This window comes from Gorilla gorilla, chromosome 10, assembly GCF_029281585.2.
Source record: "Gorilla gorilla gorilla isolate KB3781 chromosome 10, NHGRI_mGorGor1-v2.1_pri, whole genome shotgun sequence".
NCBI classification, from domain to species: domain Eukaryota; kingdom Metazoa; phylum Chordata; class Mammalia; order Primates; family Hominidae; genus Gorilla; species Gorilla gorilla.
In genome coordinates, this window is record NC_073234.2 from 135,736,016 (window position 1) to 135,749,232 (window position 13,217).

The 13,217-nt window shown below is 46.3% G+C and overlaps 1 protein-coding gene across 1 annotated transcript; it reads right to left on the bottom strand.

Moving 5' to 3' along the window:
- Window positions 1-4,147: 4,147 nt before the first annotated feature.
- PLA2G1B (phospholipase A2 group IB) lies at window positions 4,148-9,928 on the bottom strand. Its single transcript, XM_004053996.4, has 4 exons — window positions 9,822-9,928; window positions 7,930-8,089; window positions 6,996-7,123; window positions 4,148-4,350 (listed from the first exon to the last, which is right to left on the bottom strand). The coding sequence occupies exons 1-4, from the start codon at window positions 9,853-9,855 to the stop codon at window positions 4,226-4,228; spliced, it is 447 nt and encodes a 148-aa protein (XP_004054044.1). The 5' UTR covers window positions 9,856-9,928; the 3' UTR covers window positions 4,148-4,225.
- Between the last annotated feature and the right edge of the window lie 3,289 nt (window positions 9,929-13,217).

Sequence of the window (13,217 nt, forward strand, 5' to 3'; positions counted from 1 at the left end):
CATTTAAAGATTATTAAGGGAATTTATTCTCTCTTTCCCAAGCCTTGATAATGAAAAAGAGGTAGGTTATTTTGTTGTTGGTTTTTTGTTTGTTTTCTTTTTTCTTTTTTTTTTTTTTGAGACAGGGTTTCATTCTATCACCCAGGCCAGAGTGCAGTCTCACTGCAGCCTCAACCTTCTGGGCTCAGGTGATACTGCCATCTCAGCCTCCCGAGTAGCTGGGACTACAGCCATGCAACACCTTGCTGATTTTTTGTAGAGACGGGATTTCACCGTGTTGTCCAGGCTGGACTCAAGCAAGCCTCAGCTTCTCAAAGTGCTGGGATTTACAGGCCTGAGCTACCACGCCCGGCCCAAGAGATAGATTTTTACATCAGAGGATATCTTTAGAGCCTTTAGTAGCCCTGTGACTGCTCTCTCTCTCTCGTTTGTTCTGTCATCTAAATAAATAAATAAATAAGTAAGAAGAAGTAAGCACCATTTTCCTAAAAGCCCACTTTTCTTCCATCCAACAGGGACTTGCAATTTCTTTCCACTGAAGAAATATTTTTTATGGCCTTCACAGTTCGTTGAAGATTAAGGCCAGGTCTAACTTGATTTTGCATCCCTTGAAATTCTTCATAGCACAATATGCAAAGAAGGGTTCTTCGGTTTATGCTTGTTGAATTTCAATTTGAGAATAGTCCCATTCTTGCCTGCCAAAGAATTAAAAAGACCCTGAGCACTGATGACCAACACTTCACTTAGCATTCAGCAACCATTTATTGAGTGTCTCCTGTAGGCAAGTAGAGAAACAAAAGTGGCTAAGACACCTCACTCTGCCTTCAACAAGTTCACAATCTGATAGCACTTCTCTGAATTATCTGGATTTGGGTTCCAAGGTCAGCTATGCCACCCAGGAATTAGTGACTTTTGGCAATCCATTGCATCTTTAAGCCAGTTTCCTCATCCATCAGATGTGGATATAACAGTACCTACAACTATTGAACTTCAAGGATGACAAGATAATTGTGCAAAAGACATGACACCGTCTGGAGCATACAGCATAATATATACAAGGATGCCAGTTTGAAGAGTAGGAAAAAAAGTCTCAGAGCAGACTGAATTGTAGACAGATGCTAACACTAAATCATTGTCTGTGGCCAGCCCCAAATACATTGTATCCTCAGCATTTTGTATGGTGCCTGGCCCAGAGTAAGTGTTCAATAAATAATCATTGAATGGATGAATAAAATGAGGGACCGGGCGCGGTGGCTCACGCCTGTAATCCCAGCACTTTGGGAGGCCAAGTCGGGCAGATCACGAGGTCAGGAGATCGAGAACATCCTGGCCAACATAGTGAAACCCCGTCTCTAAAATACAAAAAATTAGCTGGGCGTGGTGGTGTGTGCCTGAAGTCCCAGCTACTCAGGAGGCTGAGGCAGGGGAATCTCTTGAACCCAGGAGGCAGAGGTTACAGTGAGCCGAGATTGCGCCACTACACTCCAGCCTGGTGACAGAGTGAGAATCTGTCTCAAAAAAAAAAATTATAAATAAATAAATGAGGGAGAAATTATGCCAAAAGATAAGTCCACACACACTCCCTTCTTCAAATGGAAGGTCTTCTACTGCCCACCACATACCCAGAAGTGGCAGCTGTTCTGTCAGTTTCCAGTGGTCTGAAACTGCTTAATGGTGCCTTTTGATAGTGGACAGAGTCTCACTGTGTCACCCAGGCTGGAGTGCAGTGGTGTTATCTTGGCTCACTGCAACCTCTGCCTCCCAGGTTCAAGTGATTCTTCTGTCTCAGCCTCCTGAGTAGCTGGGATTACAGGGGCACGCTACCATGCCCAGCTAAATTTTGTATTTTTTAGTAGAGATGAGGTTTTGCCATGTTGGCCAGGCTGGTCTCGAACTCCTGACCTGAGGTGATCTGCCCTCCTCGGCTTCCCAAAGTACTGGGATTACAGGCGTGAGCCACCATGCCTGGCCTCAACTTTGCTTTTCTGCTTCAGTTCCCTTCTCTGCCTCTCCCCACTTGCTCTGGTGAATTTCTTTCTTTTTTTTCTTTCTTTCTTTGGCCGAGTATCACTCTGTCACCCACGCTGGAGTGCAGTGGTGTGATCTCAGCTCACTACAACCTCAGCCTCCCCGGTTTAAGCCACTCTCCTGCCTCAGCCTCCTGAGTAGTTGGGATTACAGGCCTGTGCCACCATACTCGGCTAATTTTTGTATTTTTTAGTAGAGACAGGGTTTTGCCATGTTGGCCAGGCTGGTCTCAAACTCCTGGCCTCAAGTGATCTGCCCACCTAGACTTCTCAAAGTCCTGGGATTACAGGAGTGAGCCACTGTCCCTGGCTTAGTTCTGGTGAATTTCAATGTAAATGTAGTCATAAATACTCATAGAGGAATTGGGCTGAAGTGACTTAGTGGTTAAAAGCTTGGGCACTGCCACCAGACAGACCTGGCCAAATCCTGATTTTGCCATTTGTGTGATCTTGGACAAATGACTTAACTTCTCTGAATTTTTAGTTCCACATCCATGAAATGGGAGCAAAAATATCAATATCACAGAGCTGGTTTGAACATTTAATGAGATGAGATGTGGAAAACTCAGAACAAGGAAGTATGCAGTAAGTGCTCCAGAAATGCAAGCTGTTATTGGTTTTTCGTTTTGTTTTTTGTTTTTTTTTTTTGTTTGGGTTTTGTGTGTGTGTTTGTTTGAGATAGTGTCTGTCTCTGTCACCCAGGCTGGAGTGCAGGCGTGATCACAGCTAACTGCAGCCTCCAACTCCTGGGCTCAGGGGATCCTTCCACTTCAGCCTCCCTAGTAGCTTGAAACAGGGTCTCACTCTTTCACCCAGGCTGGAGTGCAGTGGTGTGATCATAGCTCACTGCAGCCTCAAACTCCCGGGATCAAGAGATCCTCCTGCCTCAGCCTCTTGAGTAGCTACGATCATAGGCGCGTGCCATCATGCTTGGCTTGTTAATGTTTATTATATTTCATGACTACAGTGTCAAAATTAGCCTGTAGAGTGTGGTGAAGTCTTTTATTTAGAAAAGAAAGTCGTGGCCGTGTGCGGTGGCTCACGCCTGTAATCCCAGCACTTTGGGAGGCCGAGGCGGGCAGATCACGAGGTCAGGAGATCGAGACCATCCTGGCTAACACGGTGAAACCCCGTCTCTACTAAAAATACAAAAAATTAGCTGGGCGTGGTGGCAGGAGCCTGTAAACCCAGCTACTCGGGAAGCTGAGGCAGGAGAATGGCGTGAAACTGGGAGGCGGAGCTTGCAGTGAGCCGAGATTGCACCACTGCACTCCAGCCTGGGCGACACAGTGAGACTCCATCTCAAAAAAAAAAAAAGAAAGTCATTGTAGAAATATGGTTTAATACAGTTGAAAATGGAGGCAGAATCATGAGACGGGGGCAAGGTCTGGCTCAAACTAAAGCCTACCAGTTCAGGCAGAGAAGGGCAGTGGTTCAGCATGTGTTTTCTGTTGTTAGACTTGCCGAGTTCAAATTCCTTCTCTGCTGCTTACTAGATGATAGCATTGGAAAAGTGACCTCTCCTATTGAGCCTCAGCTTAGGAAAATAAGATTTGCTAATAGCGCCAATACCTCACAGGGCTGTCAAGAGGATTTATGGACACACAGTCCTGGTACAGAGTAAATAATCAGTAGATGGTGATTGTTAATCATTACTCAGGTTTCAAGGTGCTTGCTTGCTTCCTGGAAGTGTCTTTCTAATTCAACTTAGCTTCCAAGGCTGGAAGAAATGATATTCACAAAAGACTAGGCAGAGTAGCCAGGCGCGGCGGCTCATGCATGTAATCCCAACACTTTGTGAGGCCGAGCCAGGCAGATCACTTAAGCTGAGGAGTTTGAGACCAGCCAGGGCAACATGGCGAAACTCTGTCTTTACAAAAAATACAAAAATTAGCCAGGCATGGTGGTGCATGCCTATGGTCCCAGCTACTCGGGAGGATGAGGCGGGAGGATTGCTTGAGCCCAGGAGGCGGAGGTTGCAGTGAGGCAAGGTGGCATCACTGCACTCCAGCCTGGGCCACAGAGCAAGACTCCACCTAGAAAAAATAAATACATAAAAATAAAAGAGTAGGCAGAGACCTAGTTTATAGACAGAGAATAAAACAATATCCAAACATGAGGTCTTTCAACAAGGTGGTTTATTGGAGAGTACAGTGTGAGATGAGGCAGATAGAGGTGATACTTTTGAGAGGTGATATTCAACTCTGACAATACTTCTTGGTGTCCAGGTTCTTGTGTGCCTTGTTATATGGAGCTTTTGAAAAGCAGATGGCAGCGTTGAGGTCGCAGTTGCAAATGAAGGCCTCACACTCTTTGTTTTTGCCTGGAGAGGGATGAAAGAAGAACACTGAGCCAAGGTGGACCCTGTTTTGTACAATCTGAGGCAAGAAGAATTAATTGGAATAAGCTGGCAGCCATTCCACTGATGCACATTTAGGGCTGACAGATTAAGTGAATACAAATACATCAGGATGCCCAGTTAAATTTGACTTTCAGATAAACAATCAATGCAATATTTGGGACATATACCCCCCAAAAAATTATCCATTGCATATCTGAAAGTCATATTTATCTGGGCATCCTGTGTTTTTTTGTTTTGTTTTGCTTTTAAGACGGAGTTTCCCTTTTGTTGCTTAGGCTGGAGTGCAGTGGCGCGATCTCAGCTCACTGCAACTTCTGCCTCCTGAGTTCAAGTGATACTCCTACCTCAGACTCCTGAGTAGCTGGGACTACAGGTGCTCGCCACCATGCCCAGCTAATTTTTGTATTTTTATTAGAGAGGGGGTTTCATCATGTTGGCCAGGCTGGTCTCAAACTCCGGACCTCAAGTGATCCATTTGCCTCGGCTTCCCAAAGTGCTGGGATACAGGCGTGAGCCACCATGCCCAGCCTAGTTTCTCTACTTTAAAGCATGTATTTTAAAAATTGTGGAACGTCCTTAAATGGAATACTACATAGACATTTAGAAAAATTAGGTATGCCTGCACATGGAAATTTTCCCAAATAAAAAAAGCTAGTGTATGCCCCAAAAATCTGGAGGAATATGTAACTGGTTATCTTTGGGTAGTAGGATTATAGATGCCTTCCACTTTCCATAATAGATATTTATGTAGAGTTTGAAGTTGCATTACTTTTGGCTTGTTTACTTTTGTAACCAAAATAAACAATAAGATTACAGTTAAAATGCATTTAAACTTTATTACATATAATTTATGTATCTCTGCTTACCTTCAGGAATCTTATTAGTTTTGTTTCTCTCCGATCCTTTATTTTATTTATTTATTTTTTTGAGATAGAGTCTCGCTGTGTCGCCAAGGCTGGAGTGCAGTGGTGGGATCTCGGCTCACTGCAACCTCTGCCTCCCAGGTTCAAGAAATTCTCTTGCCTCAGCCTCCCGAGTAGCTGGGACTACAGGCATGCATCACTACACCCAGCTAATTTTTGTATTTTTAGTAGAGATAGGGTTTCATCATATTGACCAGGCTGGTCTCGAACTTCTCACCTCAAGTGATCCACCCACCTTGGACTTCCAAAGTACTGTGGTTACAGGCTTGAGTCACTGTGCCCAACTGAGTTATTTTTAATTAATATGAACAAACATCCTCTAATGCAGGTTTCTTGTCTTAGTTGCAAACATTAAAAAGAAACTGTGTGTGTGTGTGTGTGTGTGTGTGTGTGTGTGTGTGTGTGTGTGTGTGTGTGTGTATTCCCTGGGGAGAGGGTTCATAGCTTTCATCAGATTTGTAAATTTGTCCTTCTAAAGTGGAGCAGGAGGATGTATAAGCAAATTAAGCCATATTATTCAGTGATTAAAATAGTAACAATGGAAAAAACAGTAACAATAAAGGTTTGAGGCAATATGAAAAAGTCATGACAAGGTGATAAGTGAAAAGGCAGAATGCAAGATTATATTTATTCTGCAAAGTTGTCAAGATTGTTTTAAAAAAAGAAAAAGAAAGTTTATATCTAGGCTATGCATTCATCAATTATTTATTGAGCACCTACTATATGTCAGGCACTGCTCTAGATCTGGGGATATAGCAATAAAGAAAATAGATAGTAATCGGCCAGGCACAGTGACTCACGCCTATAATTCCAGCACTTTGGGACACTGAGGCAGGCAGATCACTTGAGGTCAGGAGTTTGAGACCAGCCTGGGCAACATGGTAAAACCCCATCTCTGCTAAAAATACAAAAAATTAGCCGAGCATGGTGGTGCACGCTTGTAATTCCAGCTACTCAGGAGGCTTAGGCAGGAGAATCACTTGAACCCGGGAGGCAGAGGTTGCAGTGAGCTGAGCGGAGGTTGAGGTGATGAAGTGAGACTCTGTCTCAAAAAAGAAAGGAAGAAAATAGGCAGTAATCCCTGTTCTGTGGATCTTACATTCTATTGGAAAGATGGAATGTAAAGAAATAAGTAGCCGCACATGGTGGCTCACCCCTGTAATCCCAGCACTTTGGGATGCCAAGGTAGGAGGATTGCTTGAACCCAGGAGTTTAAGACAAGCCTGGCCAACGTAGTAAGACCCAGTCTCTACAAAAAAAATTTTTAAATTCGCCAGGCATGGTGGTGCACGCTCGTAGTCCCAGCTACTTGGGAGGCTGAGGTCAGCAGATCCCTTGAGCTCAGGAGGTTGAGGCTACAGTGAGCTATGGTTGCACCACTGTGCTCATGTCTGGGTGACAGAGCAAGACCCTGTCTCTAAACAACAACAAAAAAAACCCAAACCATCACCACTTACAAGCTGTGTGATCTTGGGCAAATAGCTCAGCCTTCTGAGCCTCAGTTTTCTTATCTGTTAAGTGAGGATAATTGTACCTATCCCATAGTGTTGTTCTGAGGATTAAAGGAGACACTGCCCAGAACCAAGAAAATTATCACTAAATCATGGCTGTTGTTACTATTACTTCCCCCCGGCCTACTGAGAACCAACTAGAATTCATAGGTCAAGGAAGGGGTAAACCTACTGCTACAGGTGATTGCCGAGCCAGAGCACGAGTATGAATAGGTGTTGGTGTACGGGTTGTCCAGCAGAGATTTACAGCTGTCCAGATTCTTGGCCTGGTCGTAGCAGTTGTCATGTGTCTGGCAGCACCTGGAAAGTGGGAGGGACAGCTGAGATAGGAGTAAGTGCAGAGCAATAGGTCAGCCCTCACCTGCCCACTCTCAGGAACACGTGGGGATGACTTCGCCAAGATGCTTCAGGAGAAATGATCCTATGGCTTGAAAAAATATAAGTCCTTTTATCATATATTTATTGAAAGCATTTTTTTTTTTTTTTGAGACAGGGTTGCTCTGTTACCCAGGCTGGACTGCAGTGGCACGACCTTGGCTCACTGAAACCTCCAACTCAGTCTCCCAAGTAGCTGGGGTTACAGGCGCTCGCCACCATGTCCGGCTAATTTTTGTATTTTTTAGTAGAGACAGGGTTTCACCATGTTGGCCAGGCTGGTCTCGAACGCCTGACCTCAAGTGATCCGTCCGCCTCGGCCTCCCAAAGTGCTGGGATTACAGGCATGAGCCACCGCGCCTGGCCTGAAAGCGATTTTTAACATGGTTGCAAGAATACAGTAAAATCCTGTATTCAGAAGGTGCAGTGACACTTAACCACTGCTAGAAAATGACACGTGGATAGTTGCTGTGATGTTTACTGTTGCCACATTATGCCACAGGAGGGCAGCATCACCCACTGTTTTGCACGTCGGTCATTGTTTCCATCTCTAACGGGGAGCGTTCGCTACAGGGTCCTCTTGGAACATATTTGTTTATTTGACAAGAGGTGAAAATATGTTATCCTTAGCAGATATGCAAGTCCCCTTTGTATGCCTCCTGAGATCCTTGGCGTCTGCCCCACCCCGCCCCCGGCAGGCACTCCAATTTTCCTCCAGGCGGATCACTTACTTGTCCAATTCATCCACGGGGGTGCCTGAGCCCCCCAAGCCACAGTAGCAGCCGTAGTTGTTGTATTCCAAGAAGGGGTCACTCCCCGGGATCACGCACTTGATCATTTTGCGGAACTGCCACACGGCCCTAGGGCTGATGCCGCTGTCGGCGGCGGCCACTGCAAGAAGACATAGCCAGAGTTCAAATCGGTCTGCCAGCACCCCAGGGACACACTGCCTTCCTGCTCCCTCGGGCCCCACGCTGCCTCCCTGACCCCTGCCAGCTGCCTCCTCTGAAGACCGTTGGACCCAGGAACCTGGTAAAGTGAAAGTGGGTAGAGGTCTTTTTTTTTTAATGAAAACTTTATATATATAAAGTTTATATATATATATATATGTGTGTGTGTGTGTGTGTGTGTATATATATATATATATATATATATATATATATATATTTCTTCTTCTTTTTCTTCTTCTTCTTCTTCTGGGACCCTACCGCCTCAGCTAGGATTACAGGCATGTGCCACCCAGCTAGGCCTGATAGTTTTTTTTTTTTTTTTTTTTTTTTGAGATGGAGTCTTGCTCTGTTGCCCAGGTTGGAGTGCAGTGACACGATTTCAGCTCACTGCAAACTCTGCTTCCCGGGTTCACGCCATTCTCCTGCCTCAGCCTCCCTAGGCCAGATAGTTTTAAACTATCTGCATTGTTTATCCAGTGAATATTTATTGAGCACTTACTACGTGCCAGGCTCTGTCCTAGGAGCTAGAGATACAGCAGTGAACAGATATAATAATACTAATACTAATACTAATAATAATCTCTAGCCTCATGGAGCTTACAACCTAGTGGGAGAGAAAAACAATAAATAATAAATGTGATAAGGCCGGGCGCGGTGGCTCATGCCTGTAATCCCAGCACTTTGGGAGGCCGAGGCAGGCGGATCACAAGGTCATGAGATCGAGACCATCCTGGCTAACACGATGAAACCCCATCTTTATTAAAAATACAAAAAAATTAGCAGGGCGTGGTGGCAGGCGCCTTTAGTCCCAGCTACTGGGGAGGCTGAGGCAGGAGAATGGCATGAACCCAGCAGGTGGAGCTTGCAGCGAGCCGAGATCGCACCACTGTACACCAGCCTTGGCGACAAAGCAAGACTCTGTCTCAATAATAATAAGAATAATAATAAATGTGATAAGTAAGGAAACTGGATACTGCATTAGAAAGGGGAAAAATAGAGCAGGATGAGGAGAATCTAAAAGGGAGGTCACCCAGCCTGGCCAACGTGGTGAAAACCTGTCTCTACCAAAAAAATACAAAAAAATTAGCTGGGCATGGTGGTGTGTGCCAGCTACTTGAGAGCTACAAGTCCCAGCTACTTGAGAGGCTGAGGCAAGAGAATTATTTGAACCCAGGAGACGGACGTTGTAGTGATCTGAGATCACGCCACCGCACTCCAGCCTGGGCGACAGAGTGAGCCCCTGTCTCAAAAATAAAATAAAGTAAAATAAAAATAAAAATTAAAATAAAATAAAATAAATGGGAGATTGGCCTAACTACTTAGTTGACTAAGGTGGGAGGATCACTTGAGCCCACGAGTTGGAAGCTGTGGTGAGCTATGATCATGCCACTGAACTCCAGCCTGGGTGATAGAGCAAGACCCTGTCTGGAAAAAAGAAAATAAAGGCAAGCTTTCTTAGTTCAGGCAATCTGAGTTCAGACTTGCAGGTTGAAAAGGTGCCAGCCTTGAGGGAACCCCAATAGAGGAGCCCTTAAGCCCCACTGGGAACCTCAATTTGAGACTGCGGGGCTAGCCAGCCCTGTTTGCTGTGGCCTGTGGCCCCCATTCCAGAGGAGTGAGATCTTAGCTCACTTGGGAGAGAAAGGCGGGTGGAGCCGGGGAGACTTGCCTACCTGTGAGCAGCACAGCTAGCACAAGGAGTTTCATCTTGCAGTCAAGGTGAGAAAAGAACTAAGATGACCAGTCTCAGGTATAGTCTTATAGTCAGTCTCCACACAACCCCGCCCAGATAAGGCTGGAGTGTTTGCTTTGCTCTTGGCTGAATCTGGGGCTGGCCTTGAATCTGTCTGTTGCAGGAATGACCCTGACGATTTGCCAGCATGGGATCACTGGAAAATATGTTACGCATTTGTCCTTAGCAGCTGTTAACCAAAGGGATGGTTTCTGGAGTTTTCAGATCTTACAATCTTGACCCTCATACCCACCACTTTGTACTCAGCCCAGCGTCATGGGCTGGTTGGGGAAAGCAAAGCCGTCAGTTCAGTCGGACGCTGGGATAAGGGAGACAAGAAGGAAGTGCAGCCTGGGCAACATAGAGAGACCTCATCTCTAAAAAAAAATGTTAACCAGGTGTGGTGGTGGATTGCACCTGTGATCCCAGCAACTCAGGAGGCTGAGATGGGAGGATCTCGTGAGCCAGGGAGGTCAAGGCTGCAATGAACCGTGATTGAGCCTCTGCGGCAGAGTGAGACCCTATTTCAAAAAAAAAAAGAAAGAAAAGAAAAGAAAAAGAAAAAAGATTGCTGCCTGCAGTCTCCATGTCTTATCAAGTGCCTGAATCTGTGCACTGGGTCTAGTTGAATAGTCCCATCAGTCGTGCACCTTGCAGATAAAGAGACAGGTTCAGAGAGTTGCAGTAACTTGCCCAAGGTCACACAGTTGGCAAATGACAAAATAGGGCTCCAGTTTAGATCTGTCTGATTCCAAGGCAGAGGTTTTATTTTTTTTTCCACCACTCCGCTCTGCAGTGTGGGTTTGTGAGAAAAACCTGGGCTTTGGATTCCAAAGGCCTGAGTCTGAATTATAGAATACTAAAGAGCATTAGAACTGTCATATCAGAGGCCAGGCACGGTGGCTCATGCCTGTAATCCCAGCACTTTGGGAGGCTGAGGCTGGCAGATCACCTGAGGTGGAGAGTTCGAGACCAGCCTGACCAACATGGAATAACCCTGTCTCTACTAAAAACACAAAATTAGCCAGGCATGGTGGCACATGCCTGTAATCCCAGCTACTCGGGAGGCTGAGGCAGGAGAATGGCTTGAACCCTGGAGGCGGAGGTTGCGGTGAGCTGAGATCACGCCATTGCACTCCTGCCTAGGGAACAAGAGCAAAACTCCATCTCAAAAAAAACCTGTCACATCACATATCTATTTATTTATATATATTTTTTGAGATGGAGTCTTGCTCTGTTGCCTAGGCTGGAGTGCAATGGCGCGATCTCAGCTCACTGCAAGCTCTGCCTCCCAGGTTCATGCCATTCTCCTGCCTCAGCCTCCCAAGTAGCTGGGACTACAGGCGCCCACCACCACGCCCGGTTAATTTTTTTTTTGTATTTTTAGTAGAGATGGGGTTTCACTGTGTTAGCCAGGATGGTCTCGATCTCCTGACCTCGTGATCCACCTGCCTCGGCCTCCCAAAATGCTGGGATTATAGGCGTGAGCCACTGTGCCCGGCCAAATATCTACATAACATTGTTTAGCTGAAATTCACATAACATTAACCACGTTTAAGTAAACAATTCGGGGGCATTTAGTACCTTCACAGTGTTGTGCAACCATCACCTCTATGGGGTTCCAGAACATTTTTATCACTCCAGAAGGAAACCATGTACCCATTAGCAGTCACACTCCCTCAGCCCCTGGTAACTGCTAATCTGCTTCTCTCTCTCTCTCTCTCTCTTTTGAGACAGAGTTTCGCTCTTGTCACCCAGGCTGGAGTGCAATGGCACGATCTCGGCTTACTGCAACCTCCGCCTCCCAGGTTCAAGCGATTCTCCTGCCTCAGCCTCCCGTGTAGCTGGGAATTACAGGCGCCTGCCAGCATGCCTGGATAATTTTTGTATTTTTAGTAGAGACAAGGTTTCACCATGTTGGTCAGGCTGGTCTCAAACTCCTGATCTCAGGTGATCCACACGCCTCAGCCTCCCAAAATGCTGGGATTACAGGCATGAGCCACTGTGCCTGGCCTCTGATCTGCTTCTCTCTATATAGATTTATAATTGGTTAACTTGGTGCTCTTCTGTTCCTATGTCACCTCTACAACAACCCTGTGGGATAAGGAGGGCCTGGTTATTTAATTTATTTATCTGTTTTTTGTTTTTTTTTTGAGACAAAGTGTTGCTCTGTTTCCCAGACTGATGTGCAGTGACACGATCATAGTTCACTGCAGCCTCAACCTCCTGGGCTCGAGCAATCCTCCCACCTTAGCCTCCCGATTAGTGGGGACTACAGACATGTGTCACCACACCTGGCTAATTTAAAAAAATTTTTTGGGCCAGGCACGGTGGCTCATACCTGTAATCCCAGCACTTGGGGAGACCGAGGCAGGTGGATCACGAGGTCAGGTGATGGAGACCATCCTGGCTAACACAGTGAAACCCTGTCTCTACTAAAGATACAAAAAATAAGCCGGGCATGGTGGCGGGTGCCTGTAGTCTCAGCAACTTGGGAGGCTGAGGCAGAAGAATGGCGTGAACCCAGGAGGCAGAGTTTGCAGTGAGCCGAGATCACGCCACTGTACTCCGGCCTGGGCGACACAGCGAGACTCTGTCTCAAAAAAAATTTTTGGAGACATGGCGTCTCCCTATGTTGCCCAGGCTGGTCTTGAACTCCTGGCCTCAAGTGATCCTCCCATCTAAGCCTCCCAAAGCATTGGGATCACAGGCGTGAGCCACTGTGCCCAGCAACCTTGATAGTTTTGAGGAGTATTGGTCGGGATGACCCTCTCTTGGAATTTGTGTGTGTGGGGGGGTGTGTGTGTGTGTTTGTTGTAGTCTCACTCTGTCGCCCAGGCTGGAGTGCAGTGGCACAATCTCGGCTCACTGCAACCTCTGTCTCCCAGGTTCAAGTGATTCTTGTGCCTCAGCCTCTGAGTAGCTGGGATTACAGGCACGTGCCACCACGCCCAGCTAATTTTTATTTATTTATTTTTATTTATTTTTGAGACGGAGTCTCACTCTGTCACCAGGCTGGAGGGCAGTGGCGCGATCTCAGCTCACTGCAACCTCTGCCTCCCGGGTTCAAGTGATTCTCCTGCCTCAGCCTCCCGAGTAGCTGGGACTACAGGTGCACACCACTGCGTCCAGCTAATTTTTGTATTTTTAGTAGAGACGGGGTTTCACCATGTTGGCCAGGATGGTCTTGATTTCTTGACCTCATGATCTGCCCGCCTCAGCCTCCCAAAGTGCTGGGATTACAGGCGTGAACCACTGCACCTGGCTCTCTATTGGAATTGTCCTGTGTTTTTCTCATAATTAGATTACAGTTATGGGTTTGGGGGAGGAAGACCAC

What these genes read in the sequence shown, in the direction of transcription:
- PLA2G1B (XM_004053996.4), bottom strand. Translation starts at nt 9,855, where the DNA reads ATGAAACTCCTTGTGCTAGCTGTGCTGCTCACAG. An exon ending in CCCGTGGATGAATTGGACAA is followed by an intron (nt 7,124 to 7,929) that starts GTAAGTGATCCG and finishes CCCACTTTCCAG; the next exon opens with GTGCTGCCAGACACATGACA. An exon ending in CTCGGCAATCACCTGTAGCA is followed by an intron (nt 4,351 to 6,995) that starts GTAGGTTTACCC and finishes ATCCCTCTCCAG; the next exon opens with GCAAAAACAAAGAGTGTGAG.